Source organism: Bidens hawaiensis, unplaced genomic scaffold, assembly GCF_021521415.1.
Source record: "Bidens hawaiensis isolate Kalapana, Puna unplaced genomic scaffold, B.hawaiensis_p1.1 tig00016268_1, whole genome shotgun sequence".
In the NCBI taxonomy this organism is placed as follows: domain Eukaryota; kingdom Viridiplantae; phylum Streptophyta; class Magnoliopsida; order Asterales; family Asteraceae; genus Bidens; species Bidens hawaiensis.
Window position 1 is genome coordinate 13,278 of NW_027492486.1, and position 17,835 is coordinate 31,112.

General features: G+C 36.2%; 5 protein-coding genes across 5 annotated transcripts; 3 read left to right on the forward strand and 2 right to left on the reverse strand.

Annotated features, from left to right (window-relative positions):
* Positions 1-91: 91 nt before the first annotated feature.
* LOC143551124 (senescence-associated carboxylesterase 101-like) lies at positions 92-2,182 on the forward strand (the record flags this gene model as incomplete). Its single annotated transcript, XM_077041632.1, has 2 exons — positions 92-415; positions 719-2,182. Coding segments are annotated over 2 exons (1,644 nt in total), but the record flags the coding sequence as incomplete, so codon positions are not given.
* Positions 2,183-3,266: 1,084 nt separating this feature from the next.
* Positions 3,267-4,231, forward strand: LOC143551106 (zinc finger AN1 domain-containing stress-associated protein 12-like). Its single transcript, XM_077041618.1, has 2 exons — positions 3,267-3,380; positions 3,720-4,231. Exons 1-2 carry the CDS (start codon positions 3,276-3,278, stop codon positions 4,191-4,193), a joined length of 579 nt encoding a protein of 192 aa, XP_076897733.1. The 5' UTR covers positions 3,267-3,275; the 3' UTR covers positions 4,194-4,231.
* A 3,219-nt stretch (positions 4,232-7,450) lies between these two features.
* On the reverse strand, positions 7,451-8,332 carry LOC143551107 (metalloendoproteinase 5-MMP-like). Its single transcript, XM_077041619.1, has one exon. It carries the CDS (start codon positions 8,330-8,332, stop codon positions 7,451-7,453), a length of 882 nt encoding a protein of 293 aa, XP_076897734.1.
* A 5,923-nt stretch (positions 8,333-14,255) lies between these two features.
* Positions 14,256-15,137, forward strand: LOC143551108 (metalloendoproteinase 5-MMP-like). The gene has a single exon (XM_077041620.1). The coding sequence runs from the start codon at positions 14,256-14,258 to the stop codon at positions 15,135-15,137; it is 882 nt and encodes a 293-aa protein (XP_076897735.1).
* Positions 15,138-16,418: 1,281 nt separating this feature from the next.
* Positions 16,419-17,404, reverse strand: LOC143551109 (zinc finger AN1 domain-containing stress-associated protein 12-like). The gene is made up of 2 exons (XM_077041621.1): positions 17,291-17,404; positions 16,419-16,951 (listed from the first exon to the last, which is right to left on the reverse strand). Exons 1-2 carry the CDS (start codon positions 17,393-17,395, stop codon positions 16,478-16,480), a joined length of 579 nt encoding a protein of 192 aa, XP_076897736.1. The 5' UTR covers positions 17,396-17,404; the 3' UTR covers positions 16,419-16,477.
* Positions 17,405-17,835: the final 431 nt, after the last annotated feature.

Genomic DNA, 17,835 nt, shown 5'->3' on the forward strand with positions numbered 1-17,835 from the left:
AGATGAGCAAAGCCATGTGAGTTTTTATCTCAATATATTGTATAGACTCTTAATAAATGGATTTCAAGTTTGTTAATTTGATTGATAAACAACTTGCAGGTTTAGCAGTGAAGTGGAACTTGGCAAGTTTCTTGGCAGCACTGGTATCATTCCAGATGCTTATCGAGCGATTTCGGAGACGAATTTGGCTTATGAAATTCACACCACTCGTTCTGGAACCAGTGTTTTGGCTTTCAAGTGTTTTCCTGATTATACTAATCGGTTTCTTGATGGAGAGTTCGGTTTAGTTTCATCTGAGAACCACCAAGTCGTTGAATTCATTTTGACAAAAGTCAACTCTTCATTTAAGATTAACGAAGCCGCGGTTGAGCTGTTTCAGAATCTTGGAGATGACCTCAAAGAGCTGGAGAATAAGGTATGTGTGTGTGTGTTTATTTATAAAAGATTTGGATTCATGGGCGAAGTTTAGTTCCGGGGGGGCCCTGTTTTTTTGCGTAGTGATGTAAATTTACCTGTTTTTGCTTGAAAATTTTTATACGTAGTGTAAATTTACTTGTTTTCGACTTAAAATTTGAGCCCCCCCCCTCAGTTTATGAAATTTTTAATACATTTTGAGTCCGGCCTCCCGACGAACTCGTCCAAGCTTCGCCACTGTTTGGATTTCAAGATCAAGTGAAACTCGGGTTCTTAATTATTGATTTACATTTTGTTTTTTCAGTATGTAAACACCTCTTTGATCATCACTGGATCGGGTCTTGGGGGATACCTTGCAATTCTTTCCACTCTTCGCCTACACCATGCCATAGATGTGGAAGAATCAAAAGGGGTTAAGAACATAAAAAGGCCTATTTGCATAACTTTCGGTTCCCCTCTCGTTGGTGATGCGAATCTGCAAGGTGCTATCGCTGAACGCCCACAATGGAAATCCTGTTTTCTGAATGTAGTCGCAAGGAAGGATCCGGTTGCTACTTTTTTTTCGTTAAATACTGAATATAAGCCGTTTGGTACTTTCCTATTTTGCACGGAATCAGGTGGTCACACGGCTTTTGAAGATCAAGATTCGATCCTGCCGGTTCTAGATGCCATGAAGTTATTGAATGCAGGTAACTTACAAATTTATGATTATACGAATGTTTTGAGTTCGATAAGAAGGAAATTATTGTACCGTGGGGTTTCTGAATTGAGCGAATTCAACTTGAATTTGTTGAGGGCGGGAATTACTTTGCAATTGAAGGAAGTTGGTGTTTTGAAAGATATTTCAAATGAACAATTTGAAGTGATGGAAAAGAAGCAAATAAAGATGATTAAAAGCAAGACTATAGAGAATGCTAATGAGCCTACCAGGAAGCTAAACAACATGAAGATAAGTTTGACATATATGGAATGGTACATGAAGAAAAATAAACTAAATGGCGTTGGTTACTACGATAGCTACAAGAATGATCAAACCAGAGATGAAATGGTGAGCCACCAAGAAATTTTGAGGCATCACCGTTTTCTTAACCAGTATTGGAAGAAGATCATTGAAGAGAAGAATCTAACGCCACAAAAAGAAGGTACCAAGTTGCGTACGCGTTGGTTACTTGGTGGGACAAACTATAGAAGGATCGTCGAACCACTAGACATTACTGAATACTACAAAGAGAACAAAGTAAACTACATAGAGAATAGACCGAACCACTATAAGTTGTTAGAGAAGTGGTTGGATGAAGGAAAGGACCCAAAATCAAGTGAAGTGAAAAGGAACAAAGCTGCTAGTCTTACCGAGGATTCTTGTTTCTGGGCACGTGTGGAGGAGGCACTGATTGCGCTAAGAGACTTAGTGAATGGAGGGTCAGCCGACATCGAGCAGAGGCTGGAGGAGTTTGAGGCTTATGTGATGACCGCAATCAACAATTTCTCTGTGTCGCCTGAGATTTTCTTGAATGGAAGTAGTTTAATGAAATGGTGGAATGAGTATAAGGCATACAAAGGAACTGGATATGCTTCTGAGTTTGCACAATACATGAACCATGAGAGCTACACTTCATATCACTAAGGCACCTAAAGTGCAAATGTTGTTTGTTGTTAAAACAGTTTGCTGCCTAGAATAAGAAATAAATGAACTTTTATTTTTTGTATGTAAGTTTATCTTTTTCGGGTTGGCTTTGTAATGTAACAAAACCGTGATGTTGGATTGCAAATGGAATTAATGTGTTTCCCCATCTAATGGATTTATTTTCCATCGAACATTTTCTTCTTATTGTTGGTACTTGTCACAAACAAAACTGCCCCTTACGTGAAGGGTAAGCTAATGGGTTTAACGATCAGACTTAACGGGGTTAGTGGGGTCGGGTTTAATTACAACTGAAATGAAACCACATGGACGAAAATCACAGATTTAAAACTATTTGACTAAAACCGTAGATTTGCATAAACTACAAAAAAGAAAATCTCAGTTTACTTTTAACAAAAATAGCTCAAATGAGCAAAGTACCCTAGCTATCTCTTCTTTAAATAGTCACCCAAAGAATCTGAGCAGCCTATCCAATTAGCTTCGCCCGTGTGTGTGGCTAGAGGTGTACAAAACTGGTTTTAAACCCAAACCGAACCCGTTTATAAACTGAACCGGTTTGGTCAACGGCTGGTCAAAACCGGTTTCAGTCGGTTTGACTCAAACCGGTTCGGTTTAGAAGCAAGATAGGCCGGCTTGGTCATATCGGTTCGGTCCGGTTTATAAAACGGTTTAACCGGTTTGAACCGGTTTTAAAAACTGGTTCGGTTTTAAAATCGGTTTGGTAGATATTAAGGAGAACCGGTCCTGAAGTTGGCGGTTTGGAAACCGGTCTGGGTGAAACCGGTTTTAAACCCAAACCGGTTTGGTTCGATTTGCCTAAACCGGTTTTTTATACACATCTATGTGTGACATTGTGCTAAACTCACAAAATAGAAACATATGATTAGAAAATATTGAATTGTAAGACATAAAGATATAGCCCAGCCCAGCCCAGCCCAGCCCAGCCCAGCCCAGCCATTTAACAAGTTTAAAGATCCATGAGTACAACGTGTTAACGTGTGGGACTGGACTTTGACCCCCCTACACAAAAAGAACAGCCTAGAAGCCGACGTAGTGTCTTACGCCCCAAGCCAATCCACACCTTTATATATATATATATATATATTCCTCCCCCCCCCCCCCCAATTCTTCATCATATTCCTAATCCAATTCACAATTTCTTCACTTGAAATCTTTAATTTAATTCTTCCCCAAGTTAAGTTACCTTAATATAATATCCATGGGAGGTGGAACAGAGGCTTTTCCAGATTTAGGCAAACACTGCCAGCTTTCCGATTGCAAACAACTCGATTTCCTTCCCTTCAAATGCGACGGTTGTCACAAGGTAAATTCTTAAGGGAAAATTCCGAAAAATACGCGTTTATGAAAACAAATTGCAAGAAATTCAATAAATAGTTTATAAATATACTCGTCACGACTAGTTTATAATATCTATTTATGAATTTTTTGCAAATCACACCTAAAACTTGAAATTTGTTTCCATAAACGCTTATTATCGAAATTTTCCTAATTCTTAACATCTATTATTATTATTAGAGTTTTGAGTATTATGTTGTTAACATCATTACGAGATATTTTATTATCTTATTGTACTCCGGTATATATATAGTTAGATTAATAATACATAACATCTAACGTAACCAATTTCGCTTTTAATTTGTAGGTTTTTTGTGTTGAGCATCGATCGTACAAATCCCACGAATGCTCAAACTCCGATCACAATAGCCGAAAAGTTTTGGTTTGCGAAACATGCTCGACGTCAATCGAGATTCCACGAAACATCAAAGGAGAGGTTGAGATTGATTTGCTTCTTACGAAGCATCAGAAATCTGGAGACTGTGATCCGAAAAAGAAGAAGAAGCCGACATGTGGTGCTAGACGGTGTAAGGAGATTCTTACGTTTTCGAATACAAGTACCTGCAAGTCCTGCCAGATCAAGTTCTGTTTGAAGCACCGGTTTCAGTCTGATCATGCCTGCAATGGTAACCGAATGCCGGCGGTGGCTGCTGCTCGTGTTGGTGGCCGAGTAACGCCTTTTCTGGTTGCTTTGGCTTCAAGAAACGGTCAGGATTGTGTAAAGAAGAATAATGGTTCCGCGTCGGCGTCTAAGCCTTCTACGTCTGTCAAAGCTTATTGAGATTCTTGATCTTGATTATGTCCTTTCTCAACATTGTTATAATTCTTTTCAAACTTACTAAATATTGATTTATAAGATTGTCATACTTCTAATTGCATATTTCTTGTATACCTGTTGGCTTCTGACCAAAACGATTCCTATTATACCATGGCCTTGCAGTCAGGGGCGAAGGTTAGTGAGGGCCCGGGTGGCCTGGCCCCTGTTTTTTTCGCAATGGTGTAAATTACTAAATTTACTTGTTTTCACCCAAAAGAGTTTTTACGTAATGTAAATTTACTTGTTTTCGACTTAAAATTTGAGCCCGCCCCCCCTGGCGTTATGATTTTTTTAAATACATTTTGAGTCCGGCTTGTAGTCCTTTGTAATGATCAGATCCTTCAATACTTTACTCGTTTGTCATCGAAACCATAAAAACTTATACCTTAGGCTTATACTTAGCGGTCCAACAATTCCCGGACACTTTCCATATTCTTCAAGGGAATAGTGTTCCCATTTTTCCGAACCATATTCCCCAAATGCTGGTTTGTGCTTTTGCATTTCTCGAAAACCGGTGAATTTTCTTCGATTTGTAGCTCTGATCCTCGGATTCTAGTGCCACATCATCACCCACCTCATCTCCCGATTTCCCCTGGACGACTCTATCCATATACCTTGAAACCGGTTCGTAGGGTTGTAATTGGTTTGTAACCTTATCCCTTAAAACCGGCTTGAGCTCTGTCAAACCCAAATTGAACTGATAAAAACTTCGTTTTATAGCGGTCGGACCTAAGCCTTTCCTCTTAATAAATGGGGAACACAAAGTTAAACAGCGAGTGGTCCATCACTTTCATGGCGGGATATAAGCTCCCCAGTCGGGTAATCCTTAAAAGAAAAACCAAAATGGGTCAAAATCAACAGAAAGAAAATTATCGATAGTAAACTCACAGATGGAAAGTAGATTTTTGATAATTTGTGGGGCGTAAAGAATATTATTATGTTTGAGGTTTTTATTTACTTGAGGTAAGGTGTGTGCCCTGATCCGAGAATTGAAACATGGTGGCCATTACCGACGAGAATAAAATTAATTGATCAAGTTGACGGTTGAGAGATGTTACCTTGATTTGCGAGATATGTTACCTTGATTTGCTATTAAGTGTTATGTTGCTTTGGTATCCAAGACTCTGTTATCATGGTTTTGATTAATATTCATTGCCTGAAAAGCCGAACCCAAATTAGTGGCTTCAAACCCATTAAATTGTGCCTGTGGACAGGAATGTGGGTTGTTACTAGATGAAGACCCATGAGAACCTGATCCAATTTGCTGATTTGAAGTCCACGAAGGTTGAGCCCCACCAGTTAGGCCAAGTGGTTTGACGTCCACAAATTTTTATAATTTATAAATCTTTAAAAACCTCTTTAAATACGACATTGGATAGTGACCCGTGTGACTAGAAAAAATGTTAAGATCATTATATTTAAACATATTCAAATGTTAACTTATAAAATACTATAGGATATTTAATTAAATTGTATATATATTCATTCATCTAGAATAATTCAATAACTTATATATTGGCATTTCCAAATATAGCATAACTGATTGGCTTGATAAAGTAGAAAACTGATTACATGACATCTACATGAAATTCTATATGGATACCTTAGAATGATGTCATGTGAAACTATCATCTTGCTTTAATAATATAATTAGATATATGTCATCTACTAATACTGTATCAAAATAAGAATAAAATCCATTTAGCTCAACTTTAATCTAATCGAATTATTTGACATAATCTCAAAACAAAAGATGAATACCATTTCATTAATTACTATTTTGATTTTCATAACTTCATGTTTAAATCAATTTACATTGAAGTGATACGTAAACATTGTTTGTACTTTGTAGTTTGAGTAGCTCACAAATAGAATGTCTTCTTTTATATTTAGATAGTTAGACGGGTTTAGATCGTTACATGTAAAATACAAAATAACTCAATGTAATTGCATTAGAAAAAGCATTTAAACTAAAAGTGCAATATTATTAGCAGTTGGTCACAACCAAACATCACTCATCAACAAGCAAAAAAAAAAAGGTTTATGATTATGAGATGGTGTGGGAATGTTTTTGAGGATGATAAGAACACCTTAATAAAATCTCATCAGAACCTCAAGAACTTGCTAACTTCTCCATGAAGAACTCAAGAACATGAGAAATACTTCAATAACTTGTTCTTTTCTCTTAAAATGGGTAGGTTATTGTTAGAGGCTGATTATGGATGAAGGAATGCATGATATGGCCGTCCATGGATACATTTTAGAGGCCAATACTGCATGGATAACGATTAATAGGCTGCTGCCACATTAACAACGAGCTATCAAAAGTGGCAGAGCTGATCTAGTGTCGAGACAGACCGTCTCATCTTGTGACGGGTGTTTAATTGCGACGGGCTGCCTCTTATTTGATGCAGTCCGCTTCATCAGTCAGAAACCGCCATTAAGCTTTAAACCTTGATACGGGGCGTCTAAAGCGGGTAGACGGTCCCCAATTATTGGGCTATTTTCATTCTTAACCATTAAGTTAAACTTCGGGTTAGCTACCATTTGGTCCCTTAACTTATAAATTGTCAAAACGAAGGTCCGAACGTTATCTTTAGGCATGTTTATGCCTTTCTTTATTCGGGATATTATACCTTGGCCCCTTTAACCTTTAAAGGTTGACAAATTTGACACAAAATTTCAAGATGCTACAATAATCGTTATGAGATGAGTTGTGGTGGAACCTTTATGTAAGAATGTTTGAAGTCAATGAAAATCACTTGTGTTAAAGAACCTCATAGACCAAGTGTTCCTTTATTGAAAAGTAGTTGGGGACTTCGGGTGTCAACTCCACAAGTTTATTCTTCCCTCATAAACTCGTATATTTAATAATTCAGTCAATCGATATTGTTTTTGAAGGACGGAATTTATTAAGGACCGACTGGCAAAACCTACCCACACTTTGATAATGGATTTACACATAGGTTATAGTTTTCTTTTTCTTAATAAAACGTCTATTTAATTAGTTATGGTTCAGTTTCACACAGCACTAGACGAAACCATATTCGCCTTGCTAGATCATGCAAAACATATAATTCAAACTCACAAATACATATAAAATCATTTATTATAGTTACACCACAACGCATCATGATCGACTGCTTATTACACAAGTATACAAAATTGAAACACACACGTAACAAGGATACATATGACCACACCTATATATTATTAAGCACTTATTTATTAAGTCCATATAAAACCTTAATGCCTAGGATATCATCTTCATTCAAACCTTTTACCTCTCCAGTAGAGAGACTAGGGTACATAATAGCATCTGGACGTCGACTATGGTGCAACCCAAGTAGATGGCCTATTTCATGAATAGCCACCGTCTCTAAATCATTGGCACCGGGAACCGGCGCCCCTGGTCCAGCGGACCATTTCTGTTCTGCATTGTAGTGAAATCTCCCAATAGTCGGCGCAAAAGCATGAGCCAAATCATTGTCCTCAAACTCTACATCTCCATGGACACTACTTAGAAATCTGATCTTTAAGTCAGCCCTATTAAAATCAGAAACTCTTGAAAACGTGAAGTAACCGGACGCAGAAGCCCATTTATCGAAAGCACGATCAACAGGAGGCACATACGGATTTGGATAACCCGAGCCAAATGCGTAGGTGAGGTGGCTTTTACCTGCAGGCCATTTAGGTCTGCCTTGGAAGAATGAATAATGAGATACGATATTCAACAACTTTGTTCCGTGTATGTGGCCACTTTTCTTATCGGGTTGACCACAACGAGGCATGATCATTTGTGAAACGGTGGGCCCATCTAACGTGCCAGAAGCATTGAGATGGTAAAAGTTTTGATAGCTTTTGAGGGCGGTCTCAAGCTCATCGTCAAACTCGTCATCTTTGGCGTTGACGTGGTTAGGAGTGTGTCGGTAGTTAAGGTAACCGAAACGGGCAAGGTATAATTTGAGGTCATGGAGGCCTTGCACTTTGCCAGTGCCCTTGTGACAGCCTTGAAGGCGTTTGATTGTGTCGAGATCGTACCTGGCCTTGGTAAGAGAGAAGAGAAAGAACAATGCAAAGAAAGTACTGAGTTTGGATGCCATATTAATTTCTTTGTATTCTTGGTTTATAATTTCTAAGCTACCTGCTGCATGGGGTATTAATAGTGGCACGAAAGTGGAAATTTTGGTTGTCTCGAATTTCTTTCTCCGTTTAATACGGAGTAGAATATTTTATGAGTTAAAAAGACTAAATTAAAGTACTACTTACCATTTTTTTTTTCAAACTGTGAAGTACAACTTACTTGACAAAGTCGTTAAGAGTATCCCACGGTCTTTGTGTTTTCCACACTAACTTTTAAGGAGACATCAATGTTTTTGTATGGTGGAAAACTGAAACTAGATAAAAAGTCAAGAAAGAGTTTTTTTTTCAATTGTTTTGTCGCAATTTAAATAGGCCGATTTAAAGAATAAATGAAGTTTGTATAATTGTATTTGAACACACACATCTAACCATTGGAAAGGAACGTGAACGTCCGAGTCTAATGGGTAAGTAGGTTTGGTTGAGTTTAATTAGCAATTTTAATATTTACGAAGACTGTTATTTAACTCGTAAACACAATTATATATGCTACAATTTAAAAACCATCATGAAAACCTTTAACTTGTGAAGCTTTCTAGCGAACAACGGTGAATGCCGCATGGCATCCACAAAGTTATTTTCATGTTCCCGTCGGAGTTTAGATTTATATATATATAATGCATGCGCACAGAAATATTAAACCATGAAACACAAGTGGTGTGATGGAGAGTTAGTTTGCCTGCAACCCATGAGAAGGGGTACGATTCTGAGGACTTTTTGATGTTGAACAATTTATAAATATTTCGATTACACTCCTGAGTTTAATCCAATGATATAATATATTGTTCCCCTTGTTAGAAACTAATTTTTTGGTTAATCTTGACCGTTTAAAGCCCCTAGGTTTTAATCCTGACACTCTAAAGTCACAATTTTCCTTCTAAAGCAGCAGTTTCCATCAGTTATGCAATCTCTCTCATACGCTCATGCGGTTATTGTTGCTGGTTACCTGGTGTTTCTACTCTTTTAACCGTATCAGAAGCCCGCTCTCTCCATTACCCACTCTCTTTCTCTGCTTTCCCATGCTATGAAAAGCCAGCAATCTTTAGGTTTGCCATAACCATCTTCATTCTCAATGTCTTTTGATTTCATGATTTGCAATTTACAGAGAAGAGAGGAAAAACAATTTAGGTTTTGGCTGCCCAATTCGGTCGTCAGGTTTATCATCTATCATCTTCGTTAATGTCTATTGATTTCATGTGATTTAATGTCATTTTGAAAATTATTACGATTTGTAACTTTCAGCAAGCAATTTTTTTCTGTGTATTGCAGACTTTAGATATTCATAAACAAATATGTTGTAAGTCCCAAAATGATAAATGCAAATGTCATATCAACAAGTGAATAATGGAAATTTGAGTTTATTAGCATCTTCAAGTTTCAAGTTTGCCACCAGTTCTGATAGAAAAACTATAATCACCCCCCTCCCTTTTTTGCGAACTTATCTCATGTTTGTATTCAATAATTGTGGATGAGTGTTACTAAACCTTATTTTGTGCTTTCTTTCAGCTTACTTTGCACCAAGTGTTGATGTCAATTTACTATAGCTCCTTAGTGAAGACAGATCTGTTTGACTATAATCGGTATTTGATAATAATATATGGAATATATGATTGAATATATTTGTTCCGCATCATCTTTGTATGTTATGTCATACTAAATAATATACATTTTCCCTTTTCTGCAGCTTTCTTTATAGCACTGTGGTTATACAAGACTTTAAGAAGTTTTTACTGAAGGATGATTCCTTTGCACGTAAAGGGTTTGCAGGTAAGTAATCAAGTTTTATTGATCTGCCCTTATGTTGGAAAATATTGTTTTTCAATTGTCATACCTGGCCCATATTGTAGTGGTATATACTCTTGTCATATGCTTTTTTTATGGTCAAATTCACCTACATTGTTTTAGAAAGTCTTGCCAACAAATAGTTTATAACTGAAACAATCAAGTTTAAGTATCAGATTATATACTTATGTGTATATTGCTACCAGCCAATAGTTTAAAAGTAACACAATCAAGTTTAGAAAGTCTTGCCAACTCGCCTATACTTCCACCTCTAGACAGTATTATTGCTGCTCGAAAAGTTTCAAATTATATACTTATGTGTAATAACTATAACTTTCTTCAATATGTTTGTCTATTAATTTTAGGTGAAAGGGAAACGGAATAACAAAGATTTAAATTTCATTTTTTGAGTTTTTATTGTATTAAATTTTAGTGTTTCTCTTACAGGTCGTAGTTGGGAAGATGGGGTTGCCTTTGATGTCATCTACTGCCCAATTAGATCTTTGTTTCGGGGTCAATTGTGCAGCTTTCAATTACCATTTTCCCAGAGCTTGAGCATTTAAAGCAATATCTGATGAAGATAAAGGTTTGCTTTTAAACAAATCCTACAATGGCGGTTCTGAAGCCCAACAAGATCACCAAAAAGTGTGTCAATTCATTCAAGAGTAACCGGAAGATATTTGTTAAGGTATATGCTTATTTTTTTTATTATGCATACAGATCATTTAACTTCATGTTTAGCATGCTCATGCCATGCTAATATCATTTTTCTTAAAATTATGTTTTTTTTTTCACATTATAAATGTAATATATGCAGTTCAACATAGCATCATGATTGATGATTTCACAATTCTAATGCGGTTTACTTTTTATCTGAAACAGATGCTAATATCGCTTAGAATGCAAAAAATAATGTTTATGACATTGTCAAAGAGACGCGGTTAACACATTCTGCTGAGTCTGAGTTTTCTTTTGTTACTAATGGTCTGCACATATCTTTCCTGGATCAATTGATTAGGATTCAAAGACAAACTAGGAATTACTACTACACTACAGTATGGTGGTCTAACACTTGGCATCAAACTCCTAATGGTATTGATACTAGAAATACAAAAGGTATTTTGGCTTGTAACGCAGGGGTATAGGTGAACCTGTTATTACAATGGCTTTTATCATTTTGTAATCAATTAAATTAACATTTTATGTTAATAAGTTGTAATTTGGTCTTAAAACAAAACGGTTTTTGTTTAGAAAGCAATTCAATATACTAATGGCATTATGACATTACTGTACCCCGTCCACCGGACGGGTATAAAACTAGTTTTCTTTGTTTCCCTAAACTTTATTAAAGTTACTCTACTTTCCATAAACTTTAATAAACATACTTTTTTGGTTTGCAGTTAAATATTTATCCAATGCATGTGCAAGTCCCTGCGCAACACACGGGGTGAACCTATCTCTTTACATAAATCATCATCATCATCATCATCGTACTCAGTATATCCCACCAATAGCAAAGCTATGGTAGGGTCTGAGGAGGGTAAGATGTAGGCAGCCTTACCTCTACCCCATAGGGATAGAGAGGCTGCTTCCGGTGAGACCCCCGGCTCGATAGTAGTTTTGCATCAAGCCTTGGACATAAGGCACATAGCACTCAATCATCGGGACACCGGCTAATCGGTGCATGTACCCTTATCTTTCAGCTATCAACGCCACTACATGATGCCTGATTAACCGTCCGTCACTTTTAACGTTATTTTCACGAGATTAGTAAAATAACGTCAAAATTAGTGCAATTTCACTTTTGCCCACCCGAGGGTTCACACATATATACATCATATGTGCGCACCGCAAGCAGGGCTATCTCTTTACATAAATCATACATAGTATAAGTCAATGGTATATTTCATTGTTTTGGTCATAGTTGTAAAAACTAATTCGAACCCCATAACTTTTTCGCTCACAATTTGATCTCTTGATTTTTTTTACGTCTGTTGATAGTTCCGTTGACAACACTCTTCCTGGTATAATCGGCGGAGACGTGATGGTTTACCCACAAACACCATCAAGTTCTATTTTTTTATATGAAGTTTGTTCAAAATTTTAAAGGCATTGTCAGTTATCTAACATTCCGTCAGAATTCCCTTGCCTTTCTATCGGTATTTGAGCATTTCAGTTCCGATAAGATACCAAACATGACTTTTCAGGGAATTGTTGGGTGTGTCCGTTACTGACGGAATATCTGTCTCAAATATGTTGGGAATCCATTGATTAAATATTCTATATAGAGCAAATCGATTAAAGGCTTTACACTTCACAAGCGGTTGTTCCAATTTCTGTAGATGCGAACCTCGATGTATTTTAAATATAACATGATACGTGGTCGGACTATTTAAATTGCAGGAAGAACAAAATAATTGGGAAAAATCAGCTTTATTGACTGTTTATTTCGTTCTGTATTTTTTAGTTGCAAATAAATTTATATAATTAATCAAACGTGTGTGTGTGGGAAGGTTCATGTACATTTTAATCTTAATATGAAGACGTAGGAAATATACCTATTTATAAAAAAATGAGACCGTAAGAAACAATACCAACTACAATATCAATCTACATAAAAAATGATTTATAGTAACAAAGAAAAAAACATAAAAATTACAACAAAATAATCAAAATCAAGAACAAACTAATAACAGCATATACCAGCAAATACTTATAACAGCTAAAGAAAAAATCTAATAATAACAACAAAATATAAATCAGCAAATACATATAACGTCTTATAATCGAAAATTAGCAATACGAACAAAAAATAACAACAAACACCTATAAAAATAAACCTAATAATAGTAGCAAATTGGTTCTCACTGTTCCCATGTTAAGAATAAAATGTATTTGATCATGTTTCTATATATATATATATGTATATGTATATGTTTAGGTTAAAATAAAACCTATTTGAGTTGTAAAAAACTCTAGAAACTCATTCTCAACCACATGTTTCAATTAAAGTTTGAATCTTGTGGTCTACAATTAATATTAAAAAAAATGTAGACATAAATATAACTTTCTCTCTCTCTCCTGAAAACATATATAAAAATTGGTAAAAAATGTTTAAAAAAATAGCAAATCAATTTTTTTATCTTTCGATGTTTTGTATTAAATGTAACAACATATATTACATGTGCAAAAAAAAACGATGTTACATAGGGTTTTCACAACTCAAATGGGCTTTCATTCTATACTTCCTATATATATATATAGGAGATTTCAAATGAGAATCGCTTTGAGTTTTACGTAATGTACACATATGTATATTACCATTTACCTTAAATTATACATATGTGTATAAAAAACATATGTGTACATATATATACATATTATACATATATGTATAAAAAATCCTAAAAAAAGTTTTTTTGTAATTCGTGTTATTCCTATACACATATGTATACTTTCATTTAATCTCTAGTTTACGTAATGTAAACATATGTATATTATCATTTACCTTAAATTATACATATGTGTATAAAAAACATATGTGTACATATATGTACATATTATACATATATGTATAATTTAGCTAAACCGAAAAATTTATTTTTTCGGAGTTTTTTTTAGAAACCGGGATGATAAATAAGAGTTTTGGTTTTTTTACTTTTTTTATTTTTGTGTTTTTTTTTGTTTTATGATTTTTTTTATTTTTGGGTTTTTTGTTGTTCAAAATAATTCTCATAGTTTTCAATTCTCAAAAAATTCTTACATGATCCTGATCCTGATCCTTTATATATACATTCGAGTGTTCCACCATGCAAAAAGTATGATGTGAAACTATAACGAAATGTCTTCTTTCTTTTTTTTTTTCAACACAAAGACCGTGGGATACTCTTAACGACTTTGTCAAGTAAGTTGTACTTCACAGTTTGAAAAAAAAAATGGTAAGTAGTACTTTAATTTAGTCTTTTTAACTCATAAAATATTCTACTCCGTATTAAACGGAGAAAGAAATTCGAGACAACCAAAATTTCCACTTTCGTGCCACTATTAATACCCCATGCAGCAGGTAGCTTAGAAATTATAAACCAAGAATACAAAGAAATTAATATGGCATCCAAACTCAGTACTTTCTTTGCATTGTTCTTTCTCTTCTCTCTTACCAAGGCCAAGTACGATCTCGACACAATCAAACGCCTTCAAGGCTGTCACAAGGGCACTGGCAAAGTGCAAGGCCTCCATGACCTCAAATTATACCTTGCCCGTTTCGGTTACCTTAACTACCGACACACTCCTAACCACGTCAACGCCAAAGATGACGAGTTTGACGATGAGCTTGAGACCGCCCTCAAAAGCTATCAAAACTTTTACCATCTCAATGCTTCTGGCACGTTAGATGGGCCCACCGTTTCACAAATGATCATGCCTCGTTGTGGTCAACCCGATAAGAAAAGTGGCCACATACACGGAACAAAGTTGTTGAATATCGTATCTCATTATTCATTCTTCCAAGGCAGACCTAAATGGCCTGCAGGTAAAAGCCACCTCACCTACGCATTTGGCTCGGGTTATCCAAATCCGTATGTGCCTCCTGTTGATCGTGCTTTCGATAAATGGGCTTCTGCGTCCGGTTACTTCACGTTTTCAAGAGTTTCTGATTTTAATAGGGCTGACTTAAAGATCAGATTACTAAGTAGTGTCCATGGAGATGTAGAGTTTGAGGACAATGATTTGGCTCATGCTTTTGCGCCGACTATTGGGAGATTTCACTACAATGCAGAACAGAAATGGTCCGCTGGACCAGGGGCGCCGGTTCCCGGTGCCAATGATTTAGAGACGGTGGCTATTCATGAAATAGGCCATCTACTTGGGTTGCACCATAGTCGACGTCCAGATGCTATTATGTACCCTAGTCTCTCTACTGGAGAGGTAAAAGGTTTGAATGAAGATGATATCCTAGGCATTAAGGTTTTATATGGACTTAATAAATAAGTGCTTAATAATATATAGGTGTGGTCATATGTATCCTTGTTACGTGTGTGTTTCAATTTTGTATACTTGTGTAATAAGCAGTCGATCATGATGCGTTGTGGTGTAACTATAATAAATGATTTTATATGTATTTGTGAGTTTGAATTATATGTTTTGCATGATCTAGCAAGGCGAATATGGTTTCGTCTAATGCTGTGTGAAACTGAACCATAACTAATTAAATAGACGTTTTATTAAGAAAAAGAAAACTATAACCTATGTGTAAATCCATTATCAAAGTGTGGGTAGGTTTTGCCAGTCGGTCCTTAATAAATTCCGTCCTTCAAAAACAATATCGATTGACTGAATTATTAAATATACGAGTTTATGAGGGAAGAATAAACTTGTGGAGTTGACACCCGAAGTCCCCAACTACTTTTCAATAAAGGAACACTTGGTCCATGAGGTTCTTTAACACAAGTGATTTTCATTGACTTCAAACATTCTTACATAAAGGTTCCACCACAACTCATCTCATAACGATTATTGTAGCATCTTGAAATTTTGTGTCAAATTTGTCAACCTTTAAAGGTTAAAGGGGCCAAGGTATAATATCCCGAATAAAGAAAGGCATAAACATGCCTAAAGATAACGTTCGGACCTTCGTTTTGACAATTTATAAGTTAAGGGACCAAATGGTAGCTAACCCGAAGTTTAACTTAATGGTTAAGAATGAAAATAGCCCAATAATTGGGGACCGTCTACCCGCTTTAGACGCCCCGTATCAAGGTTTAAAGCTTAATGGCGGTTTCTGACTGATGAAGCGGACTGCATCAAATAAGAGGCAGCCCGTCGCAATTAAACACCCGTCACAAGATGAGACGGTCTGTCTCGACACTAGATCAGCTCTGCCACTTTTGATAGCTCGTTGTTAATGTGGCAGCAGCCTATTAATCGTTATCCATGCAGTATTGGCCTCTAAAATGTATCCATGGACGGCCATATCATGCATTCCTTCATCCATAATCAGCCTCTAACAATAACCTACCCATTTTAAGAGAAAAGAACAAGTTATTGAAGTATTTCTCATGTTCTTGACGTAAAAACTCTTTTGGGTGAAAACAAGTAAATTTAGTAATTTACACCATTGCGAAAAAAACAGGGGCCAGGCCACCCGGGCCCTCACTAACCTTCGCCCCTGACTGCAAGGCCATGGTATAATAGGAATCGTTTTGGTCAGAAGCCAACAGGTATACAAGAAATATGCAATTAGAAGTATGACAATCTTATAAATCAATATTTAGTAAGTTTGAAAAGAATTATAACAATGTTGAGAAAGGACATAATCAAGATCAAGAATCTCAATAAGCTTTGACAGACGTAGAAGGCTTAGACGCCGACGCGGAACCATTATTCTTCTTTACACAATCCTGACCGTTTCTTGAAGCCAAAGCAACCAGAAAAGGCGTTACTCGGCCACCAACACGAGCAGCAGCCACCGCCGGCATTCGGTTACCATTGCAGGCATGATCAGACTGAAACCGGTGCTTCAAACAGAACTTGATCTGGCAGGACTTGCAGGTACTTGTATTCGAAAACGTAAGAATCTCCTTACACCGTCTAGCACCACACGTCGGCTTCTTCTTCTTTTTCGGATCACAGTCTCCAGATTTCTGATGCTTCGTAAGAAGCAAATCAATCTCAACCTCTCCTTTGATGTTTCGTGGAATCTCGATTGACGTCGAGCATGTTTCGCAAACCAAAACTTTTCGGCTATTGTGATCGGAGTTTGAGCATTCGTGGGATTTGTACGATCGATGCTCAACGCAAAAAACCTACAAATTAAAAGCGAAATTGGTTACGTCAGATGTTATGTATTATTAATCTAACTATATATATACCGGAGTACAATAAGATAATAAAATATCTCGTAATGATGGTAACAACATAATACTCAAAACTCTAATAATAATAATAGATGTTAAGAATTAGGAAAATTTCGATAATAAGCGTTTATGGAAACAAATTTCAAGTCTTAGGTGTGATTTGCAAAAAATTCATAAATAGATATTATAAACTAGTCGTGACGAGTATATTTATAAACTATTTCTTGAATTTCTTGCAATTTGTTTTCATAAACGCGTATTTTTCGGAATTTTCCCTTAAGAATTTACCTTGTGACAACCGTCGCATTTGAATGGAAGGAAATCGAGTTGTTTGCAATCGGAAAGCTGGCAGTGTTTGCCTAAATCTGGAAAAGCCTCTGTTCCACCTCCCATGGATATTATATTAAGGTAACTTAACTTGGGGAAGAATTAAATTAAAGATTTCAAGTGAAGAAATTGTGAATTGGATTAGGAATATGATGAAGAATTGGGGGGGGGGGGGGGGGGGGAATATATATATATATATATAAAAAGGTGTGGATTGGCTTGGGGCGTAAGACACTACGTCGGCTTCTAGGCTGTTCTTTTTGTGTAGGGGGGTCAAAGTCCAGTCCCACACGTTAACACGTTGTACTCATGGATCTTTAAACTTGTTAAATGGCTTGGCTGGGCTGGGCTGGGCTATATCTTTATGTCTTACAATTCAATATTTTCTAATCATATGTTTCTATTTTGTGAGTTTAGCACACAGTCACACATAGATGTGTATAAAAAACCGGTTTAGGCAAATCGAACCAAACCGTACCAACAATAAGAAGAAAATGTTCGATGGA

Excerpts from the sequence above, each read along its gene's own strand:
- LOC143551106 (XM_077041618.1), top strand. The coding sequence starts at position 3,276 with ATGGGAGGTGGAACAGAGGCTTTTCCAGATTTAGGCAAACACTGCCAG. Across the intron at positions 3,381-3,719 it reads AATGCGACGGTTGTCACAAG|GTTTTTTGTGTTGAGCATCG; the intron begins GTAAATTCTTAA and ends TTTAATTTGTAG.
- LOC143551107 (XM_077041619.1), bottom strand. The coding sequence starts at position 8,332 with ATGGCATCCAAACTCAGTACTTTCTTTGCATTGTTCTTTCTCTTCTCT.
- LOC143551108 (XM_077041620.1), top strand. The coding sequence starts at position 14,256 with ATGGCATCCAAACTCAGTACTTTCTTTGCATTGTTCTTTCTCTTCTCT.
- LOC143551109 (XM_077041621.1), bottom strand. The coding sequence starts at position 17,395 with ATGGGAGGTGGAACAGAGGCTTTTCCAGATTTAGGCAAACACTGCCAG. Across the intron at positions 16,952-17,290 it reads AATGCGACGGTTGTCACAAG|GTTTTTTGCGTTGAGCATCG; the intron begins GTAAATTCTTAA and ends TTTAATTTGTAG.